Genomic DNA, 24,111 nt, shown 5'->3' with positions numbered 1-24,111 from the left:
GCCTCCCAAGTAGCTGGGACTACAGGCGCCCGCCACCACGCCCGGCTAGTTTTTTGTATTTTTAGTAGAGATGGGGTTTCACTGTGTTAGCCAGGATGGTCTCGATTTCCTGACCTCGTGATCCGTGTACCTCGGCCTCCCAAAGTGCTGGGATTATAGGCGTGAGCCACCGTGCCTAGCCAATTATCCTAGTTTTATAGCTTCTCTTAGGTGACTCTGATTTTTGAGAGTTGACTCTGAGAAAAGTTGGTTAAGATAAAAAATATGTCTTGATAAACCATTTGTAGCCAATAACAAACTGATTTTATCTTAATCAATTAGAACTCAAAAAAAAGCTTTTTGCTGGGGGTAAATATTGTAGTATTAGTATTTTATTTTTATATTCATCTTGAATGGGCGTGTTTAGACTATAAACTTTAGAAGAGATCATTCCCTTGCTATTTTTCTTTTTTTTGGAGACCGAGTCTTGCTCTGTCTCCCAGGCTGGAGTACAATGGTACGATCTCTGCCTCCCAGGTGCAAGCGATTCCCCTGCCTCAGCCACCTGAGTAGCTGGGATTACAGGCATCTTCCACCAAGCCCAGCTAATTTTTGTATTTTGGGTAGAGACAGGGTTTCACCATGTTGGCCAAGCTAGTCTCGAACTCCTGACCTCAAATGATCTGCCCAGCTGGTCCTCCCAAAGTGCTGGGATTACAGGCGTGAACCACTTCACCCAGCCCCTTGTTTCTTTATGCCAACTTTTTTTTTGTTGTTTATGAGTGTAGATATGAGAGAGAAAGGGAGAAGGAAGAAAGATATCACTAAACCTCATACTGTTAGTTTAATGTTATTACTAAATTAAGCCATGGAGAGATAGTTTAGTAAGTAGCTGCTTTTTAAAATAAAAATGTCCTTAGTGAACATGATTGGCTATAGAAAGGTTTTGAAGAACATTTTATATGTGATTTAAACTTAGTTGAATATTTGGATTAGTTGCAAGACAGTGGGGAAGGTAGCATATTTTATTTCCAGTCATTTTATAAATAGATTATTAATAAAATTTATTTTTTTGCAGAATATATTTTCTGGCATAATTTTCAACCAAGGTTTTTCTCAGTGGGGTGGAGTAGTATCTTCCTCTTGATTAAATATTAGCTTATCTATTGTGAACTATTTAACTTCAGAGTTTTTAGGTGTCAGTAATTAAGAGTGTAGACTCAATTCTGGTGAGGATACAACATTGTAGGGAGTAGTAAATAAATATGCTTTGAAAAACAATTCAAATGTCATTGCTTTAATTTATTTAGCTTATGATATCGATTTGAACTTTTCAATAATGTGAAGGCATGTGAGATTGTGTTTATCAAAGCAGCTTGAGCTGATTAACAATCGAATTACGAGTTTCCTCAAATAGCTATAAACAGTGTTGACTATTCCTTCCCCAGAAAAGGTTAACACTGTGTTTAGATGTAAGAGTTTAAGTTTCCAAGTTAGATCTACAGATATCTTTTCCTTTCTTTGAGGTTCTTATTTCTAAACGATTTTTCCCTTTCGTGTTGGCACATTTACCATTATAATGGAATCTGTGACGGGTTAAAGGCTTTCTGAAGATCTCATTACCTTTAGAAAATTAGGCTAAGTGCATGTCATAATCTTTAAAACATATGCGTACAAGTCCAGTACTTATTTATAATTTGGCCTGAAAAATACAGGATACGGATGAAGGCAATGGCTTTCCAACCTTTTTTGACAGTAAACCACAGTAAAAAATCTATTTTGTATCATGACTCAGGATGGATACTTGTTGTTATTTTCAATATAGAATGTACTCCTTGAGTATTTATTAAATATTTTTAAATTATAGTAGTATAAAAACACTGGGTTTATTTTTAAAAAATCAATCTATTGTTTTCCTAAAGTGGATTTTTTTTTCCTACTAAAAAGAATTTGTTTAAAGAAAAAAGAGATACAGCTAATCAAACCTCTCATAACTTTTCTTTGCTGGTAGTTTTTTGTTTTTGTTTTTGTTTTTGTTTTTTTTAACAGAATCTCACTCTGTTGTTCAGGCTGGAGTACAGTGGCACAAACTACAGCTTCTGCCTCCAGGCTCAAGCAGTCCTTTCACCTCAGCCTCCCGAGTAGCTTGAACTACAGGCTCACTCTATCATAGCCACCTAATTTTTTTTATTTTTGTAGAGATGGGGACTCACCATGTTGTGCAGGCTGGTATCAAACTCCTGGCTTTAAGCAATCCTCCTGCCTTGACCTTCCAAGATGCTGGGATTACAGGCATCAGTCACCATCCCTTCCTACTGGTAGATTCTTAATTACTTGGTAACTTGACTACTTTTGTTAGAGATTCTTGAGAGCAAGCAGAATATATTACTTATATTTTTACCCCTGGTACCAGCACAGGCTAGACACCTAAATTTTTGTTCCACTATTTCTAGGTCATATATGTCTTACCACCTGGTAAGGGCGAATTAAAGCCATTCTGCTTTAGGTCAACAACTAAATTGTATTTTAATTTAATTTAATTATTTTTTGAGACAGGGCCTCACTCTGTTACCTGGGCTGGAATACAGTGGTGCAGTTATGGCTCACTGCAGCCTTGACCTCCTGGGCTCAAGCAGTCCTCTCGCCTCAGCCTAGTGAGTAGCTGGGACTACAGCCATGCACCACCATGCCCAGCTAATTTTTTGAGAGACAGAGTCTTGTTATGCTGGCCAGGCTTGTTTCGAATTTCTAGGATCAAGGAATCCTTTTGCCTCAGTCCCCCAAAGTGCTGAGATTATAGGCATGACACACCACACCCGGGCTAAAATTTTATTTTCACTTCTTTCTTTTTTTTTTTTTAATGTAATGCTCTGAATCACATTGAAAAGGAGAATAAAGGAAATGAAACACTTAAGAGAGATTAGTGGAGGATATTTAAACCTCATTATGAAGAGAAGGAGCAAGGGGAAGGGATAAATTAGTATTTCAGAGAGTTAAGGTTTAAAGTAACATCTTTCAGAAGGTCAAAAAAAAAAAGTAAGGTATGAAAAATAGTTATTTAAATTTTAATAATCCACGCTAAGAACACTTGTGTCCAGAAGGGGGCATTATTGTAACGTGGGCTATGTTTGAGTACTGAGTATCATTGATGAGCTTAGAAGAGACTTCACAACTTTGGGTTACATGCATCCCAAAATCTCACTCCTTGCATTTCACTGTCTTCTACCAACACTTCCAATCCCTACATTCACCTTACTTGGCTGTCTAGCTTTTCCAGGTCTTTCTTCCTGATAAAAACCCCTTCTTGCCAGAGGCTTTCTTCTACTTGAAAAATAATTCAGCTATGTGCTATCCTTTGCCCTTGAGACTTCTGTGTAGTTCTGAGTGGTTGACCCAGACTTAATGCTAATTCTAAATCTAGGTGCATTCCCAGGTCCTTTGTGGTCTAAAAATATTCTAGTTGTTTCTTCACAGGCCAAAAGCCAGCAGTGTTAATTTTATATCCTTGGAAGGCCAAGGTCTAAGCTGGCAGGAAAGGCTTTCTTGATTGGCTTTTTGTCCTGGAGAGTTAAAGAGGTACAGAGGTACAGTCTTTTTCACATTACTTACATGATCAGTGACTGCCATGGTTTAGCTTTTTTTTTTTTCTTCTGCAATGGTTGTCAAAGAAAACAGGTATCTGTGCTTGAAACTTCTAAGAAGATGAAATTCATTAACATACTCACCTGTGTTTATATTAATTCCTTTATTTTATACCATTTAAAGCCTGTTTCAGGCTGTTTTATATACAGAACTGTGGAGTAAAGGTAATCTGATTGAATCACTGTTCTTACTAAGCAGATCATATCTCATATACTTGGCAAAAATTATTAATGGTTTATGTTATTTTCAAGGCTGATTAGACTTAAAAACCGTCCTTAAAAATGAGTTCCAGAAGCGAGTCTTTTCTTACGTTTGAGAACCTATGAGTTGATTAGTGTTTCTGTTTTGTTTTTGCCTCCCGAATGCATGCATTCATTTGTTCTCAGGGGTTTATTGAAGTCTGAGAATATAGTGGTATTTGCCTTATTGTGTAATTATAGTATTCTTTGATTTTTCTAGACTAGTTGGGTTAAAATGTAGCAGTCACCAAATAACACTATCATTCCCCTTTTTAAAAATTAATTTTCCTCGTTTTGTAATGATAGTAATTTCTTTCTAGGATTGTCCCTTCTGTGGTATACATTATTTATTATTGCAAGATGTAGCTGTGGCTCAGATAATAGCTAAGAGTCCTTTATAGAGTCTTTTCCATCATTTGACTTGAAACTATCTTTTGGTAAAAGAAGATAGTTCTGGGATGGAGATATTTATATAATTACAAATTTGAAGTCACTGATTTATTTTGCCTTTGTTTGGCTAAGAAACTGTGATAATATGGTAGCATCACCCTTTGGATTTATTTTTTATTTCTGAAACTTTTATTTCAGAACTGGCTATGTTAATGTATCTATTTATGTCTGTATAATTAGTATTTAGCCTGTTTCTGTAAAGAATTTTGATTAACATTTTTTAAAAATGTAGTCTTTAACCAAGTGAAATACTGTTGAACTTGTTCAGTGGAGTCATTGGTACTTGAAATCATCAGAAAGGGGGAAAAGCATGTTAAACTGAAAAAGAATTCTCTAGTTCATCACAAATAGATTGATGGGAATTTTACTAATTTTCCTTCAACCCCTCTGATGTGTACACTTGGAAAAATTGGTTTTCTGAGTATGAAATTAAGTATGTAATTTAAAGCGTACAAAATTTCTTCTTTAAAAATCTTGAAAACCTTGTGGTGCCTCACTATAATTTAATAAACATTTATTTGTGTTTACAGCACAGTAGGCAAACAACTGTTAAGTATTACTCTATTCCTATATCAGTTGGGACTTAGACTAGGGGAAGCCTCACAGTGAAAGATGGACAAAAAGATGAGGAAATGTAACCTAAGATAAATTAAGGGACATTAATATTCTTCTACTTTAGATAAAAATCATTTTTAGCTACTTTGAATTATACATACAGCACCTAGCACAGTGTCATCTACATGTAAACTATAGGAAGCTATCTGGTCTTATAGTTTTTTTCTGACAGATTTAATCACAATATTAGAAACATTATGTTTTTATAGTCCTTTGAAATTTAAGCAGTTAGTCACTGTATCTTAGGAAGGAAATATTCTAGTTGTGATTTTTTTCTTCTAATTTTATTGGTGTCAATTAGAATTTGCCATTGAAAAAATAAGGATGATCAGTTTTATACCTATGTTTAAGATGCAAGTCATCATAATATATTATACATTTCGTTACATTACCAAACCCACTGTTTTTACTGCAGCGTGTATAAACATTTAGACCTAATTTTAAGGTTCAATGGATATGATTATCCTAAAAAACACAGACTTTTAATTAAATACTTATTTCTTTAGTTCCTCTGTAACTAGGAACTTGCCTTCTTTTCAGTAGACTATTAAAAGAAGGGCTTTCAGCTCAACATAAACTGTATTAGTCACTTAATATCATACACTGAAAAATTATTTTGAAAAGATACTTGGGATTGGGGACATTTATGGTAATATTTAACCAGAAGATGGCAGTGATGATCCTCCTATACTCCCTGCAACGGTAATCAAAAAGTTTTACAAATGTCATAGCATGAAATGTGCACGTTCAGCTGTTTTTATATAATGTTAAAAGTTGAGGATCTAGGGGAAAGCACTTGCTGTTTATTTTATATACTATGAAAAATGTGTATTTTTCTATAAGAAGGGATTAAGAATATTTTGGGTGTCTGTATCTTTGTCTGTACACTTCAGTTTTTTCTGAATACTGGGGTAAGGAAGTTCCCATAAGTCTTGCCTTGTTTATTTGCATGTGTCACTTTATGTTATGCATAATGTCTAGAAGGCATGCTGTTTTATGGCCTGTTTGCATTTTTCACCCAAATTGCTGGAAACTAATGAACGTTTTAAAGGAGCCATTCCTTTAGCTGCAGGCGTTTGTCTAAACTGACATCTTTTTGGGGGGTTTGGGGGGACTGAAATCATTTTAAACATTACTTTTTGAAGGAAAAAATTATTAGACAAAAGTTAATATTTTAAAATAAATCTTGAGAAACCAGAGATTAAATAACTTAAGAAACATATTTCAGAGTTGAATTTTGGCAGCAATTGTAAATAATATTTATAATCTGGTGATATTAAAAGTGAAAAGTTATGAAGGGGAGAAGGAATGCTCTCCTTTGAAAATTAGTGGCCACATTTGGTGGTGAATGAGATGAAGATGCATCCTTCCATAATCTTGCCTTTTAAAAAAAATTATAAAGCTCAAATGCATTTTGCCAGAAAAATTGCATGAATCTTCAGCATGCGTTGTTAACTTTTTGTCTTTTCCCCTTTCTTTCTGCTGTTCATTTTCATTCATATATTTTTGATTTTTGGTTTGCCATTGTTTTTTTCTTTTTTGTTAATTAATTCATGTTAAATTATTTTTGAAACGTCATAAGCTGAGCAACCTCTCCGTGTAGTAACAGCGGATACCTGTCTATTTCACTATTTAGTCCCTCCTCCTATGTCTCCATCCTCCAAATCTGTGAGCACTCCAAGTGAAGCTGGAAGCCAAGACTCTGGAGATGGCGCCGTGGGATCTAGGTACAGTAATTTTCCTTTTAATATTTTAATGATAGAATGCATTCAGTGCCCAAATACTGTTGATACTTTAAAGGGCCTCTAAATAGTTGTGTCAAGTTAGTCCTAACATTTTAAAATCTAAAATGGTATAGAAATTCTCTGTTGGACATTGGGAGAAAAAAACTTTTTTTTGTTAATAATATTTTGACCGTCACATTTAATTAGTACTAGTCAACCGGTTTTATGCTAATTATTTTATATTAAAAATAGTGATATTAATGGATTTAGATTTTTCTGTTTAAACAAACTTTTTGTTGGTTATCATGTGAATGTTTTGGGTGTAAATAGTGTAAGACCTCTCTCTTGTGCTTGATTCCCCATTCAGTAATTGAAAATGTAAACAATTCTGTTAAACAGCTCAATTCTGTTCTATTAAGTCATTAGTTCTACTAATTAAGAGAGTGAATAATAATGCATAAAATGTCAAGAGTAAGGAGTAACTGCTAAGGACAACATTAAGAATGTTTACTGTCAAGTATTCCTGAACTTGCATCTTCCTTGTAAAATTACATTTCGTGTTTGTTTTAGGATCCCGCATACATGTTGGGTCTTGCTTTTCAAAAGTTCAGTAAGATTTCAGCTTTCTTTCAAAGATCATATTGGGAAAAGTATCACTACTTATTCCTCTTTGTCACACACATACACACACAAAATAGTATTTAATAGTATCATACTTTTTGACTTCTGAAATGAAATTAAACATAGGTAGTCAAAATCCACAGCTGATTAAGAATGCTTATTTTGGGCCAGGAAGTTGCATGTCCTCACCAAGAAAATCTCTAACACACCTTTTAATAAGACATAAACTGTTAGAAGTTTTATCCTTTTTTTGTCTAGTCCCTATAGTTGAAGTTGCAAACCAGTAATAAATACCTAAAAGACAGGGCAAGAAAAAAGAAGCAAGTGACTAGATGATCTGTAAACTCAATACTTCAATCAGCTCTTGAATAATCAGGTTATCATTAATGATTAAAAGGCACATAAAGCTTGCCAGCTTGAATTTGAGAAGTGCTTTCCAAATAGAACCAAAATTGCATATCTAAGCTATGCTCTCTTTGGAGGTAAATGACATAACTCTTTCATTTAAGAAAAATCAAAATTTTCTTTTTAGAAATAATGTTATTAGCTTATAATATAGTATGTGTTACAGAATAAGGACAATTTGTCTAATGTACATTCACTTATAAGGTTAATTTTTTTTTCGTATTTTGTACTTCTGTATTTTTATACAAATATGTCATTATTCCTTTATTTGTTTATTTTTTTTTTTTGCAGACAGGGTCTCTGTCACCCAGGCTGGAGTGCAGTGGCGCAGTCTTGGCGCACTGCAACCTCTGCCTCCTGGGCTCAAACGATCCTCCCACATCAGCCTCCCGAGTAGCTGGGACTACAGGCACACGCCACCATGCCTGGCTAATTTTTTGCAGAGACAGAATTTTGCCGTGTTGCCCAGGCTGGACTCGAATTCCCAGACTCAAGTGATCCACCCACCTTGGCCTCCCAAAGTGCTGGGGTTATCGGCATGAGCCACTGCACCCAGCCACTGTTCCTTTAGATAATTAATAATCAACTGGCATTTTTAAGTGAAGGGTTTTTTTTTCCCCTTCTACAACATTACCATAGTAAAAATATTTCCCAATATAAAAAATTACTATATTTATTAAATGTCTTTATTTGATATTATACATTATTTTATGTAGATACTATACTGTGTACATTATGACTCATTGTTCCTGATTTTGAATAGTAGATTATTTTAATTCGGTGTTGGCAAGGTTGCTTTCAAAAGTACTTTGACACCTACTTAAGTTTTTTAAATTAATGTGAATTAAAACATGTCCCCATGAGTTTTATGGACAAGCCAGAGATTATTAAAGACCTTTTAGAATATTGTAAATTAATAGAGGGAGTAATGTTGGTAAGAAAAATATTTGTCTATAGAACAAATATTAAGTTACCAACTTTATTAAATACTATGGCTTACCACAGAAGATAAAACATTGATGGTCCTTGCTTTCATAGAATTTACATTGTAGTGATTACATCATGAATTTAAAGATACTGTTGGCTTTATTGAAAAGCCATAAGGGTAGTGTGCTAACCTATGTTTAGTGTGAAGCGTAGTTTTTTTTAAATGATAAATTGTAAAACACAAAAACAAATAGTTAATATTTTTTAAAGTATTTGTTCTTGTTAGATAATGAATACAAAATTCGTTTCTTGTGAGTTTAACAGAGAGAAAAATTCTCTTTTTGAGTGAGGTGACCTTACATTTTTTTTTTTTTCTTTGAGATGACATTTCCTTCTTGTTACCCAGGCTGGAGTGCAGTGGCATGATCTTGGCTCACTGCAACCTCCACCTCCCGGGTTCAAGCGATTCTCCTGTCTCAGCCTCCCAAGTAACTGGCATTACAGGCATGCACCACCGCGCCCAACTAATTTTGTATTTTTAGTAAAGATAGGGTTTCACTCTGTTGGCCAGGCTGGTCTTCAACTCCTGACCTCAGGTGATCCACCCATCTCAGCCTCTCAAAGTGCTGGGGTTGCAGGCTTGAGCCACCGTACCCAGTCACATCTTTTTAACCTTAATATGTACATTGTCTCCTTTGAGAGCATAGACTCACTTGGAAACATTAATTTTCAAGAGGGCTAAGTATATTCTTTTTTATGTATACACACACACGCACACACAATAATAGAAAATGATGAATTCTACTGAATCATATCCAGCTTTCATAGAGGCAGTTATAATTGTGATGGTGATATTGGCAGTGAAATAATGCATTTCTAAATATGTGACATTTAAAAAGAGTGCCCAGGTCTGAGAATGAAACCTAAGGAACTCATATTGAGCAAACACAATGTTAATGTAAGAATAAAGACAGTTAGAAGAAATATAATAGGAAAATGCATGAAGAAATGTGAGATATGTGTATGCACCTGTACATGTAGTGTCAGTTGGCCAAGATGGTCTAAGATTAGTACACTCAGGGAGTAGGAATAGATAAGACATTATAAAATATGCTATTTAAACATGTTTGAATCACTCTGAGTGCCAAGAATTTCTGTTGGGACTGGTGGTAATTTATGAATAAATATAAAAGGCCATGAGAAATGATCTCTCTCTAACTTTGCAGATTAGGAAGCTGCATTACATTTGTTATCTCAGAAATTTAGGAACAATTATTAAATGGGATAATCCAGGCCTCTTGTTCCTTTTTTCCTTTCTTTTTTTTTTTTTTTTTGAGTTGGAGTCTTGCTCTGTTGTCCAGGCTAGGGTGCAATGACGTGATTTCGGCTCACTTCAATCTCTGCCTTCTGGGTTCAAGCGATTCTCCTGCCTCAGTCTCCCCAGTAGCTGGAATTACAGGTGTGTGTCACCATACCACACCAGCTACTTTCTGATTTTTAGTAGAGATCAGGTTTCACCATGTTGGCCAGGCTGGTCTCGAACTCCTGACCTCAAGTGATCTGCCCACCTCGGCCTCCCAAAGTGCCAGGATTACCAGTGTGAGCCACCGTGCCTGGCCCATTTTTCCGTTTTTGATCAGTTTACTTCTCAAGCTTTGTACTTGCAATTGTACTCTATATGCCTGAAGATGCCCCTAATAAATGTAATCATGTACATGTATGTCCAGTGCGTTTTCAGTACTGGCTGTATTTTGAGGTACAATCTTACTTGATTTTAGACTAAAATGACATCCTCAACAAGGAATTTTATGTCATTGGTAACAGAGCTCTTACTTACATAATGTAAAGGCTGTTGACAGAACATTCCTTGGAGACCATCTCATAGAACTTTCGATTTAACAAAGCCTAAGCTTGTTGCTATTCATTGCTTAGTACAAAGTAGATCTTCACTGTGGCTGCCTCTTACATTGCATACACATAACCTTGTTTAAATTCCAAGATCTTTCTTTATATTTTTTAAAATGAAGGATTTCTCTAGATTCATTATTATTTTTCTTGATAAATTATACAGGCAGGTAGAGAAACCATTTGTTGTATTAAAACATTGCAGCAACTAAAACTAGTTGTACGTTATAATGTCTTACGTAAGTGAAAAATATGTTTGACAAAAATGGTAATACTAAATGTATTGTGCTTAACTTTTTTTAGTGGGGACTGTGAACATTATACAGTATCGTACATAATTATCTTATATATTGCTAACCTATATAAATGTCAGTATGATAAAGTACCTCTTGTTCTATTAGTAACTAAGTTTGGCTTAAGTGGAAAGGATGCTCTGTAAGTTACTTAGCCAGCAGGCGATGCTAAAACTTATCACTGAATATTTAGGATTGATATTTGAACATAAAATATTTTTCCAGGGAAAAATCTATTTTTTCCTAGAGACAGAAATCTTTAGTTGTTTTCTTTAAGCAGATGATATGTAAGCCCAAGGCAGTGCTTAACCCATTGATTATAGAAGGGTCACATTTTGGAAACTTTAGCTATTTTGTATCCCAGTGGGATAGTCTTTGGTTTTATTACCAAAAGGCTTATGTGTTGACTCATTTCCTTTACCAGTATGACAATTTCCTGCACGCATTTAATGCTTTGGGGAAGATTAAAATGTTAAAGAGGTCTAAATGTGTTTGTTTTCATTGGGAATCTTAAAATTTCAACCATTTTATAGCCTAGCTTGTTATCTATAAATAATTACTTGGGTTGTGTGACTTTAGTTGTTCTAAAGCAGATCTATTATTATACAATATTAGTTTCCCATAATCTGCACATAATGTCTTTTAACTATTCTGGGTTGTATGCTTGTATCTTTAACAATAGGAAGCCTATTGCATGCACTAGATGGTTGAGTGACCTGGTGGATTTTTTGTTTTGTTTTTTGATTTTTTTTTTCAATACTAACCAGAACATGTGTTTTTAAATTGTGAATAGTACTTTAGCTTTAGCTATTCATAGAATGTATTTGCTTGACTAACTTATGGCCTTTTTTGCTAATGCTTCATGGTTGTCCTACAACCATTTAGGACGCTGCATTGGGATACAGATCCATCAGTTCTTCAGCTTCACTCAGATTCCGATTTGGGGTATTGAATAGATTTTTTACCTTCCCTGTTTTATAATGAATTTGATTCTTTGTGAAACTGTCCTAATTTTATTTTGCTTAAGTTTATAATATTGTATCATGTAGTAAGGACAAGAGTTACATTTTACTGTGACACCTCATTTATCCAGTATCTTTAGTGAAAGGATATTCTATGTGATGTTCTAGGTACCCTAAGTCCATTTAAGTGTCCAAACTTTTAAAATTATTTCTGTATTTTTAATACAAGTTTTCCAGGATGTATTGAAAAACTTCTCAGACTTTTTCTAATATTCTACATGTAATTGAACCTTTTCAGGGTTACTTGATATGAATATTAATTTATTTTTCTGTATTAAAATTCACTGATGATTTCTAAGGTTTTGAGAGTAACGGAGATACTGGTCCTTACACTGTTCATTCATTCATTACTATTTATTCATGAATCTAGAATAAAACTATTCATGAATCTAGAATAAATGAGTGAATGAATGGATGAATAGATTATTCATAGAATGTATGGATGAATATTCTTAATATAATTGTCATTGAGCCCCTATGTTAAATAAATAGATTTCTTTTCTTTCTTCCTTTTATTTTTTTTTTTTTGCGTATTTTCTTAGCGAAACATTAGAAAACTGATGCTTTATAGTTTCTGTATTTATGTCTTTGTTTTTTAGAGTTTTAAAACTTGTTCTTTTAGAAGTTAATGCTGTAAGCTGTATGTGTGGTTTTTTAAAATTTTGTTGACATAGAGATAAGATTATTCATCCATTCATTCATTCAATTATTTATTCTAGATTCTAATGCAAATTATAAATGTTGGCTGCTGCCATTTTGCCTGACTTAGATAGCCCTTTTCCCCTGATAATTTACAGCTTCTAAAACATACGAATATACCTTTTGAAATTGTGTCTAAAGTAAGGTAAATAAGCCTTGATTTGAGGCATATAAGAAAAATATGAGTTTCTTGTACATGAACTGGAAGCCCTCTGTATTGGCCACACTGAGGCTTCCCCCCCTGCCTCCCATTGCTTCCTTATTTTCAGTAAAAGTAGCTTTTGGATAAGTGAGGTATTACTTCCCTACCCACCTCCTCCTATAAAATCTTGGAATATTTTGTTTGTTTAATATTATGGTTTTTGTCTGTTAGACTCTGTATGCATTCAAGTTGGTAATTTGTTCCTAATATTGTAGGCTTGACAATATTTTTCCAGCTATGTGAGTGATTTACTTTTTATATAATTTGCATCTTAAAAATCAGAATATAAAGTGTCTTCAAATTTTATTCTTAGACTTCTAGATTACTTCAGGTTACTTAAATCGTCCACTTAATTCTTTGACTATACTTTTTTTCCCTTTCTTTTTTATTTCTAAACTAGAAAAGACATTAAAAAATTGTTACGGCCCACATTTTGGAACATTAATTTTTTAAATGTACTAATTTTATTATACTTTATACTTTATAATACTTTATTATGCTTTATTAGATTGTATAGGGCTTGGATTTAGTTACTAAACAGAATGAAAAGAATATTTACATAAGAAAAAAGTTAGATTACCAGTGATAGCCTGCCTTATATTCTGAAAGTTGCAGCAGTGTCTTTATTGTGTATCCTTTTAAGGCAGCTTCATCACTGAGAACCTTTTTGGGAGTTTGGAAGCGTACTTTATTTGGTTTCGAATTTAAACATCTAATAAAACCAATAAAAGATCTTCCAGATAGCTAATAAAATACATTTTTCTTTTGGTTCATTTTCCTCAGCCACAGCTCTCTTTCATTGTCAAAAAAGAATGTGTTCCCTGTATTTAACTTAAACAGAAGTGACTTTAGTAGATTTATGATATTCAAAAGATCTGTTGCTTTAGTCTAAGTAGAATATCTGGACCTTAGTTTGTCCATATATGAATCAAGGACAGTATTGATCATGCAGAGATTAGAGATTTAAAAGTTTTAAATATTTCATTTTAAAGTCCAAATTGATAGTGTAATTCTCAATTTCTGCCAAATATAAGTAGAAAAAAAGCTTTCAGTAGAAACCTGTTTTTCAGTCGTAAAGCTGAAATCTCCTAGTGGCGAGATCAACTAAATGTGGTCTGAGTGATATCCATGTCTGATTCTGTAAAAAAAACCCAGAAAGTACCATATCCCAGCTGAAACCAGTTCTTATAACAACCTTATTCAGTGGTCCACTCTGAAGTTCCTATTCTCTTACTGCATTATTGCCCACACATTTGTTCTAAATAATGAAATTACTTGCCCTTTTAAAATGAAAAATAAAAACACTGAATGATTCAGAAGTATCTTTTGCTTTTGCTACCTTCTCATTCTTTTGCTAAAATAAAGCCAATTGTTAATCTAAAATTTCTTGAATAAAATGGATTGAAATTACAATGTTGGGTGCAAATGACTGTTCAATTCTTAATTTTTGAAAATAACATGGTTTGATGTAGTTGAAATGTATTGTTTGTATTTACTCAATTTAGACGAGGACCTATTAAACTTGGAATGGCTAAAATCACTCAAGTCGACTTTCCTCCTCGAGAAATTGTCACATATACAAAGGAAACTCAGACTCCAGTTATGGCTCAACCCAAAGAAGGTGAGTATCTATCCTTAGTATAATTGTCATTGAGCACCTATGTTAAATACATAGATTCTTTTTTTCTTCCTTTGATTTTTGTTTTATTTCTTTTTTGCTTTTGTATTTTGGCATATTTTCTTAGGGAAATATGAGAAAACTAATGCTTTACAGTTTCTGTATTTATGTCTTCATTTTTTGAAGTTTTAAAACTTACTAGAAGTTAATGTTGTAAGCTGTATGTATGGTTTCTTAATTTTGTTGACATAAATTTGAGTCTTTCAGCCCTTATTTTGTCATTAATATATACTGCCTTTAGAAGCCAAAAAGCTTAAGAATGTTCTATTTCTGTCATTGAGCATAATTCTTCCCCAAAAGAGAGTGGGTCCCATAGTAAACAAAGTCATGTAAATTGTTTCTGAATAGCACACTGTACCCTGATGTTATTCATACTAATGAACAAATCTAGACTTAATTCTTAAACTTTCTCTTTTATGGTATAGTGGCTCTATTGTGTTGATTAGTTAGTAGCCTGTAATTTGTGTATAATATGGGGAAGTATGCACAGACCTGTTGAATGTGGAGACCCTTTGGTTCTTAAACCAGAAAGCATTGCAGATAGCTAATGATTCCAGCATAAAGTACTATGATCTCGTTTCCCAGTAAGGCTAATGAATTTATATCATACAAAAAAAAAAAAAAGATTTATGTGAGATCCCTAATACACTTCACAGTATCTTATCTGAAGCTTTTGGGGCCACATATTTATTAGAATTCCGAATTTTTCAGATTATATAAAAGTAATAAAACATGTATATCATATGTTAACACTCCAGTAGTATTTTGGGCATTAATATTTTGGCAGCAAAGCATGTGAACATATTGAGTGAGAGAAGTAATGATTATAAATAGCTTTACCTCTGGTCATGTCAGAGTTTACCATCAAATGAGTTATGGATTTTAGAGCTGTTAACAATTTTGGAATAGAAGTTTTATCAAATGTTTGAATTAATGTATTTTTAAATTTTTAATTAAATTACCATGTTTCTCCATTAAGGAAAAACAAAAGTTATATTCATTGCAGAAAGTCAGAAAATACAGGTAAGCAGAAGCGAGGAGAAATCCTTGAAATCCCTGTCTACTGCCAAAGAAAATCTTTAAAATTTCATATTTGCATATACCTAAAAAAAATTAGGATTGTGGCCGGGCGCGGTGGCTCACACCTGTACTAGCACTTTGGGAGGCCAAGGCATGTGGATTGCTTGAGATCAGGAGTTCAAGACCAGCCTGACCAACATGGTGAAACCTTGTCTCTACTAAAAATACAAAAAGTAGCCGGGCGTGGTGGTGGGCGCCCGTAATCCCAACTACTCGGGAGGCTGAGGCAGGAGAATTGCTTGAACCCAGGAGGCAGAGGTTACAGTGAGCCAAGATTGTGCCACTGCAATCCAGCCTGGGCGACAGAGCGAGACTCCATTTCAAAAAAAATTAGGATTGTAGCTGTTTACAACCTTTTGACTTAATAATAGATCATCACAGACACTTTTAACTATTCTCCTTTTGCTGTCCTCTGAGGATGGAAATGAAATAAATACATTAAACTTTTCCTTTCACTCTTCTCAAAAGGGGATGACAACATTATGATACATATAATTACACTTTCAAAATTTTGAGGAAATTTTGTTCAAGTTGTTTGTTTGTTTGTTTGTTTGAGACGGAGTCTTGCTCTGATACCCAGGCTGGAGTGCAGTGGCGCCATCTTGGTTCAGTTCTCCCACCTCAGCTTCCTGAGTAGCTGGGGTTACAGGTGCCTGCCACCATGCCCGGTTAATTTTTTGTATTTTTAGTAGAGATGGGGTTTCACCATGTTGGCCAGGCTGGTCTCGAACTCTTGACCTCAGGGAATCCACCCACCTTGGCCTCCCAAAGTGCTGGGATTACAGGCATGAGCTACCACGCCCAGCCATATCCAAGTACTTTTTACTTGGCCATGTAAATTTTCTGTGTATTCATTGTTTTTCATTCCTGCTGCTCCATTGGTTGGTAAGATAGCTTTTGTAGATGCAAGGTCCTCATCCTAACAGAAGAAAAACACTGATGATAAACTTGCTTGAGACATAAGCAACTTTTTTTAAAAAGGAAGGAAAGAAAGTGTGGAGCTGTCAGTATGAGAATACTAATACTGCAGGATTCTATAATTTCTAGAAAATATTATCTTGTTAACTAGTATATTAATTTGGTGAGTATTATGTCTGCCATTTAGGAGCTACATTAGTAGATATGTTAACTCAGAAAGTGAGCAGAATAGCCAAAACGAAGGCACCGTAACTCATTTAAAAAAATAAATTTAGGCCTTTTTCTTCATCTGATAATTTGGAGATTGTATTTTTAGTTACACTATTACACTTACGGTACAGTGCATTTTGGATTGTTTCAAATATAAAGTATTCTGAAACTATTTTGAGTAATGCCTATTATATATATAGTTATACTCAGTTTAAGTGAAGCCTTTTTTTTCTTTTTTTTGACAGAGTCTCACTTTGTCACACAGGCTGGAGTGCAGTGGTGCCATCTCAGCTCACTGCAACCTGCACGTCCTGAGTTCAAGTGATTCTCCCTCCTCAGCCTCCTGAGTAGCAGTGACTACAGGCATGCGCCACCACTCCCAGCTAATTTTTGTATTTTTGGTAGAGATGGGGGTCTCACCATGTTGGCCAGGCTGGTCTCAAACTCCTAGCCTTAAGTGATCCACCCACCTTGGCCTCCCAAAGTGCTGGGATTACAGGCATGAGCCGCTGCATCCAGCCAAGACTTTCATTTAAAAAAAATTTTTTTTCTAATTACTATAGTGGTATATCATAGAGAATTTAGAAGTACAGAAAGGATATAGAGAGGAAATGTCTTTGATACTGCTGTGTACCACCCATTGTTAATATTTTGGTTCCAATGAATATGTCTCCAAACTTCTTATTTAACTTGGTGACTAAAAATTATAACACCAAGAAGTGCCTACCACATATCAGGCATAGTATGAGACACTTTACATCATGAGTAATGCTGTCACCAAAGCCCTGAAAGTTAGGTATTGGTTTTGTTTACACACCAAGAAGCTGAAACTGAAAGAGTTAGTTTATGGAGCATCACATAGCTAGTAGGCTGTGATTGTAAACCAAATATGACTGATTCTAAGGTGTACTTTCTCTCGCCACTGAAGTAGCAACTCCTGTTTTTCTATAGTAACCTGTAGTAAGTTGTTTAGTTTATATTATCTAGCGCTGATTCTACACGTTTATAGATTATTTGCTCCATATAGAGGCACTAGCTTATCCTTTCTTTGGATTTGTCATCCTTTTAGTTACAGGTTGAGGTGTATAAGTGAAGGGGAGGAAAAAAATGCATCCTGATACGATGGAGGTATCCTTACCCTTTGGAAATATTTATAAAAATGAGATATTTGGGCAGTATCCTTTGGGGAAAAAATAAGATAATTTCTTTTCTCTATCATTATAGTTATTTTCATGTCAGGACCTCTTACATTAAGTTTCTTTTCCCAAATTTTTATAAGTTTTAGAAAGAAGGAAAGAGAAAAACCTTGAAATTAAGGTTTTATAATGGAAACACTGTGTGCTTAACTGTTCTTTTGCTTACCCATCACTTTAATACAGTGGTTCTCAAACTTTGCCTGGTTGGTTCCCATTTAAGAATGATGTAATGAATTCCAAAACTCACCGTAAAACAAAATTGGTGAAATCACAATTGGCGTGTAACAGACAGCAAACTGAACTTCGGTAGGCAGTAAAATCCGTGCAGAAGTAATGTAACTTACCAAATTGAAGGTAAAAATTGGTCATAGACTTAACTCTTACCTTTCTTTTGTATTCTTTTTTTAAATAAAAATGGCCAAGCCTATTCCTTTAAAAAAGCAGTTTTTATTCTGCCTTGTTTTTCTTTTTCCACCTTCTGGCCACCTTCTTGCTTTCAAGTTTACTCTGTAAGTTGGTAGTACTGTCTCTGAACTGCGGTGCTTTGCTGTCTTAAAGCACCTACTGTGAATGAAATTGACTAGTACCACGTGACTTCAGTCAATTTTCTTCTCAGCAGGTGAAAGCTTCTCTTGGCAAGAACGTAGTGCCCACAGATATGCTCCTGAAAAAGTTACTTTCTTTACCTTTTAAAAGTTTTACCTCTTTTGAAAAATGGCATTATTTTTTCTTATTCACTTGTTCTGTATGGATTTTTTTTTTAAATTTTGCTATTTTTTGAAAGATTATTAAAGGAAAAAGAAATCCTGAAGGTTACCTAATCTAATCAGCTTGTTTATCTCTGAGGAAACTGAGGTTTAAGGGGATTAATTGGTGAGCCTGAGTCCACCGTCTGAGAGAATATCAGGCATACATCCAGAAACTGGTACTTGATTTCTAGTGAAGTGCCATTTCTCTTATTCCATTTCACTTTCTTATCTGTGAAGGAGTTTATAATTACTGTTGGTATTGGCTTAGTAGCCAGATATATTTTCTTCAATACCTGTTGATTAGCTTCATAGTATGTAGAAAATTATTATATGTGAATATCTTGTAATCACTTATTGCATGATCTTAACATTTGGAATTCACTCCCAGAAGACCAAATTTGTATGCCTTCTGGTTAATACATCGTCCTTTTCTAAAATGGATTTTTCTGTAATCCCAGCACTTTGGGAGGTTGAGGTGGGGCAGATCACCAGAGGTCAGAAGTTTGAGACCAGCTTGGCCAACATGGGTGAAACCCCATGTCTACTGAAAATACAAAAATTAGCCAAGTGTGGTGGCACACACGTGTTAATCCCAGCTACTTGGGAGGCTAAGGCAGGAGAATCGCTTGAACCCCAGAGGCAGAGATTGCATTGAGCCAAGATTGTGCCATTGCACTCAAGCCTGGGTGATAGAGTGAGACTCTATCTCAAATAAATAATTAATTAAAATGGATTTTTAAAAGATTCTGGAATGAATAACACATTTAATAAATTAGTTTTAACCCTCAGAGGACCTATGAGAATATAAATATAATTGAAAATTGAAGCATTTGTTCTTAATCTTGATTGAAAGACTTTAACCAGCATATCTGAAACCCTGGCCTCAGAAAAATGTAATATTTGATGAGATCACAGATAACATGACCTATGTAAGAATGCTAATACTGCCAAAATGAAACCCAAATTTTATATAAAAAGGACTGTGATTGGTCAAAGTGGTGTGCGCCTGTAGTTCCAGGCACTCAGGAGGCTGAGACAGGAGGATCACTAGAGCCCAGGAGTTTGAGGCCAGCCAAGGCACATAGCAAGACCCGATCTCTTAAAAAGAAAAAAGAAAAAAAAAAAAGGCTACAGAGAGACAAATTTTGTGTTAAAGGAAGTGGTATGATTAAACTATTAGTCGTTTCTTATTTCCCCCCCAAGCTAGCGTTATATCTATATTGAAATCATTTCTGATTGAAAAGTCAGCTGTGTATTTTTCCCTTGTTGAAAAGCCAAAGAAAGCCAAGTGACCTTGCATCTTATTCTAGATGGTGTAAAAAAAGAAAAGGAATGGATTCCATTGATACATTCATGAAGCTTTGTCCCAATGAAGATTTTCTTTAATATACATTTGATTTTAAAGAGTAAGGTATAAGAAGATGAAATGATGGACAAATGGATTGAAATAGAGTGATTCAAAATGAAATTCACCCAGAAAAGAAGGGATTTTTTGAAAATATTAAAGGAAAATCATTCCTATGTAATCTGTATTTTTAAAGTAATGATTAAAGCATTTTCCTCTAATATTTTCATAGATGTTTGTGAAGTTATTCATAAGTTGAATTTTTATAAGTCAAATCATATTTTTATATGCAGCAAATGTCCTGACTTTTAGAATTCAGTGTCAGCTTCCTTTATACCAGGAATAATCAGACTACCTTATAAGTTAGGAATTTTTCATAGGATATTAAATTATCTTAAAATGGGATGCACCGTTATAATAAAACTACATTAGTAAATTGATGGACAACAAACATATTTCCTAAACAACAGTGCACTAATGATGGGATTTGTTTTTCACTTCCTATTGAGATTTAATCATTAAAAGTGATAGATTCATAAGTAGCAATGTTTGTTCAGTAAGGATTTTCTAAGATACTGTATTACCTTTTAAATGTCTTGTAATATTTTAAAATAATTCAAAGTATGCTTTGTGACATACTCTTAGCTTATCTTAAAGGTATCTTGAATGTAAAATGTATCTTAAATGTACCATGAGGTACAGATGAGAAAACTTGCTCTGAAGGCTCCTTCCTTCAGTTTAACAAAAGCCACCCATTTCACAGATGATTTAACTTTGATTAACCTACTCCATTGTAACAGGTTATTCCAACAACTGGAATTTCATTCTTTGGTGTTATTTCTAGGTGCAGCTTAATTTACAAAACAGCTTTTCTTTCTGTCTCACCAAAATACATCACAATTTTGATGTTAACTCAGTAAAAATTCAGTGGTTCATTAAACCTAGTTTTAGCATTCATTGACAAGAGATTTGTCATTTTAAAAGTAACTGCTACTTTTATGCACTCTTTACTGCTCAGTTTATAACCTTAGATTCCTTGTCAGAGAAAGCATGGAGTTAACCACTTAGCATATTGTAATGAATATTCATCAATAAATTGATGTGACATGGCAGCCCCATTTTTCAGTCTTCCTGCTCTGTTACAGTCTTTTCCAGTTTTAAATATAGCTCATCATGTAATAAGGACTAGATTAGAAAATCTTTAGAACTGTAATTTTATTTTTTTGGCCATGTTAATAGTCCTTTGGTAGCTATCATATTAGCTTATAACAAGAAAAGCGTATTTGTTTCAGAAGAACATTCTTTAATCTGATGTTATTGATGTTAAGCATTTTTGTCAAATATTTAGTAAATTTGATAATTATTTAAGATCAACCTTACAGCAAAAAGAATGCATTTTACAGTTTTTAAGAACAGCGTTGTTTTTATGTTCCTTGAAATTTAATCATTTTTATGAAGCTTAAGTACCAATGATAGTTTTAAAATCTGGTTTTAATCCATGTAGAAAGGGAGGGTATGTACTTTAATTCTAAAATAAAACCCTGAGAGCATGTGTTTAAATAGTTGATACTCATCATTCAGCTACAACTGAAATAATTTATATGGACAAACAGGCATGGCACATGCTGTATAGTACACAGATATAGATCACTGTCTGACATATTTCATCTACATTTTAAATTTTAAAAGGAAAAGAGTGTCTATAAACAAGATCTTTTCTGTTAAATATGTAAATTATGAGGTCACTTAGCACTAAAGTACTGACCATATGCATTATGACAGGAATTTGACACCTGTCATTGGAAATGGTACTTAGAGGCCGTATAATACAACAAAGTTGAAGGAGGAGAGTAAGATGTGGGTAGGAGGCTGTAATTTATAATTTATAATTCACAGTGCTCAAGAATGACCCGTCCTGGGTGATTCAAAATTCCTATCTTTGATTTTAGGATTTACATACAGTGAACCCTACTAGTAAACAAACTTGATTAGGGTAACTGGTAGCGTTAGCAGAAAGTGGAGAATATATGTATATTCTTACAGTGAATTTTTAGTTGAAGTAGATGTCCTATATTCTAAAAGACAACTTGTAAGTTAAATGTAATAAAATTATTTTATTACATTACACCTGCAGGTGACTTTATGGAAGAATTTCATTCTAATGCTTGAGTAATGTAGTATAGAATTGCTACCAGTTATACTATTTTCAGATTAATAATTCGTTGCATATGAGAATTCATCTAAAAAGGAGTAGTGTCTTTCTGTTTCTCTATGTGATTATTTTGCCCCAAAAAGCTTTTCGTTTTTTTAAGTAGCACAAAAGCTATAATTGGCATGCTTTGTAAGGAAGTGTCAGTGTGCAAGAGAGTGGCGATCACTAAGAATTCTTTTACGTGTTCTTTCCCCTTTGCACCACCGCCTCCTCAGCAGGGTCACTGAGATCACTAGCTTTTCTTGAAATGGCCATTTTCACTGGCAGGTGCATTATACCCTGTATTTTCAGATTGTTTTTCCATTCTGAATGTTTGGCAGGTTGATTGCTCTGGCTGCATTGACGGAGAAAGGGCTGACAAATGTGGTTGGGCTGGCTGAAAAGACAGTGATTACTGTTTTCCTTTGTGGCTGATTGAGGCCCTTGAAAGGAAAAATTTTAACCTTCACCATTTGGTTCAAAAGTATGAGCATATATTGAAATCACTCGTGCCATTTATCCTAGTTCTGTAAACTTGTCAGAACGTAAAAATCGCTCAATTTCAAGTAATGTAGGATTGGCATACGTCATTATCATTTTGATTAAGTTGGAGGTTGTATCATTGTGTGCATTATACAGTGTCATTTAAAGCTTTCTTTCCACAGGTACAGTTATGTTTTTATTGCTTATACTATAGAGTTAGAAAGATTTTCATAGCTCTCTAAACCTAACACTATGTGTGTGGTTTGGCAGCTGGTGTGGCCTACAAGCTGCATTTTGTTTGCAGGGTAAAGGCTTCTCTTTAGGCCTCCTGGAGTGCTGGTAATTGCACAGACCCGCCATTGGGGAGAGACACAGGATTGGAAGCAGTGAAGCGGAAGAATGTTATGCCATCCCATTGCCACCTTGTAGCAGAAAGACACAATCCCAGCAGTGCCATCTGGTTGTTGCTATCTAGTCAGCTGGCCTGGCTGCTGGGACCATGACTTGGCAGCTGGTTCCCATTCTTGACCATTCTTTTGTGTACGTCGTATGTATGTGTGTTTTAGATAATTTTGAACATGAGTCAGGGAAATGACTATAACAAGTAAAGTCCCCTTATTGAATAGGCTCTCATTACTTGAGCTGCACTCTGCTGCAGATGCCTGCTGCTTTTCCCTTATAGACAAATAACGCATGTGTTTAGGCAATAAAAATAAACATTTTCTTCATAAAAACCCATCTCAGTGTGTAGCAAAAGAAAAGGTAGGCAGGGTTATGTGTTCTATAACATTTTAAAATAAATGATTTTAAATTACTTCCTGGTTTGGGATGTAAGAGATTTAGTAATTTTTTAGAAGTCTTATAAACATTGTATATTATCCCAGTGTATACTTTTATTCAAATTAAGAAAACATTATTTTAAGTGCTTATTGCCACATCATGTAACAATAGATGATGAGACTTGCATTTAAAATGACAGAATAGAAAATGTGGTCTTATAGCTATTATCTTCAAAATCTGCCTCTCAAATAGCAACCTGAGAGTTAATGTAAGCCATCTTTATGCCATATGAAGACCCATTAGACACTGATGGTTTCAGATCACAAGTAAGCAGCCAGCTCTGTAGGCTATTTTAGACATTTGATTTTCCTCATTCTACAGCATTAATGTGTCAGCATGCTATATAAAACTATGCAGGAGTTGCATGTTGTTCTGTCTAGAATGATAAATGCTTGCAAGCTTTTAGAATTCATGAGGAATTCATCCTAGTTGCTTATATATCTTATTTCAGTTTATGTAGCTACAGAATTTAGGGTGGCTGTTGCTGAGGTACCACATAGGTATGTATAAAAACCAAGAGGTTCCACTTAATTATTTGATTATGTTGATAAAAATCCCTATTATTTGTACTTGTTCTGTCCTGTCCGTGGTTTAGTTTTGCTTTTATCTTGGGAGTTGATACCTTCTGAAATACTGTCTCAAAAGTTACCAGCTATTTTCATTAAAATAATTTATTATATCCTTCTTTTTTTTTTTTT

The 24,111-nt window shown here is 34.4% G+C and overlaps 1 protein-coding gene across 8 annotated transcripts in view; it reads left to right on the top strand.

The window, feature by feature from the left end:
- Positions 1–24,111, top strand: part of DYNC1I2 (dynein, cytoplasmic 1, intermediate chain 2) — a 60,619-nt gene that overhangs the window by 12,753 nt on the left and 23,755 nt on the right. For 3 of the 8 annotated variants that reach the window (XM_011991923.1, XM_011991924.1, XM_011991925.1), the window contains exons 4-7: positions 5,819–5,836; positions 6,562–6,652; positions 11,686–11,745; positions 14,229–14,344. In XM_011991923.1, the coding sequence (XP_011847313.1) occupies positions 5,819–5,836; positions 6,562–6,652; positions 11,686–11,745; positions 14,229–14,344 (285 nt within the window). Of the gene's footprint in view, positions 1–5,818; positions 5,837–6,507; positions 6,653–11,685; positions 11,746–14,228; positions 14,345–24,111 lie in introns of all 8 variants that reach the window. The other 5 variants (XM_011991930.1, XM_011991929.1, XM_011991928.1 and 2 more) reach the window with 2 other exon arrangements.

The sequence above is a fragment of the Mandrillus leucophaeus genome, unplaced genomic scaffold, assembly GCF_000951045.1.
Source record: "Mandrillus leucophaeus isolate KB7577 unplaced genomic scaffold, Mleu.le_1.0 Scaffold40, whole genome shotgun sequence".
NCBI lineage: Eukaryota > Metazoa > Chordata > Mammalia > Primates > Cercopithecidae > Mandrillus > Mandrillus leucophaeus.
Note: the sequence above shows the minus strand (reverse complement) of the source record. Positions and strands in the feature narration are given on the sequence as shown.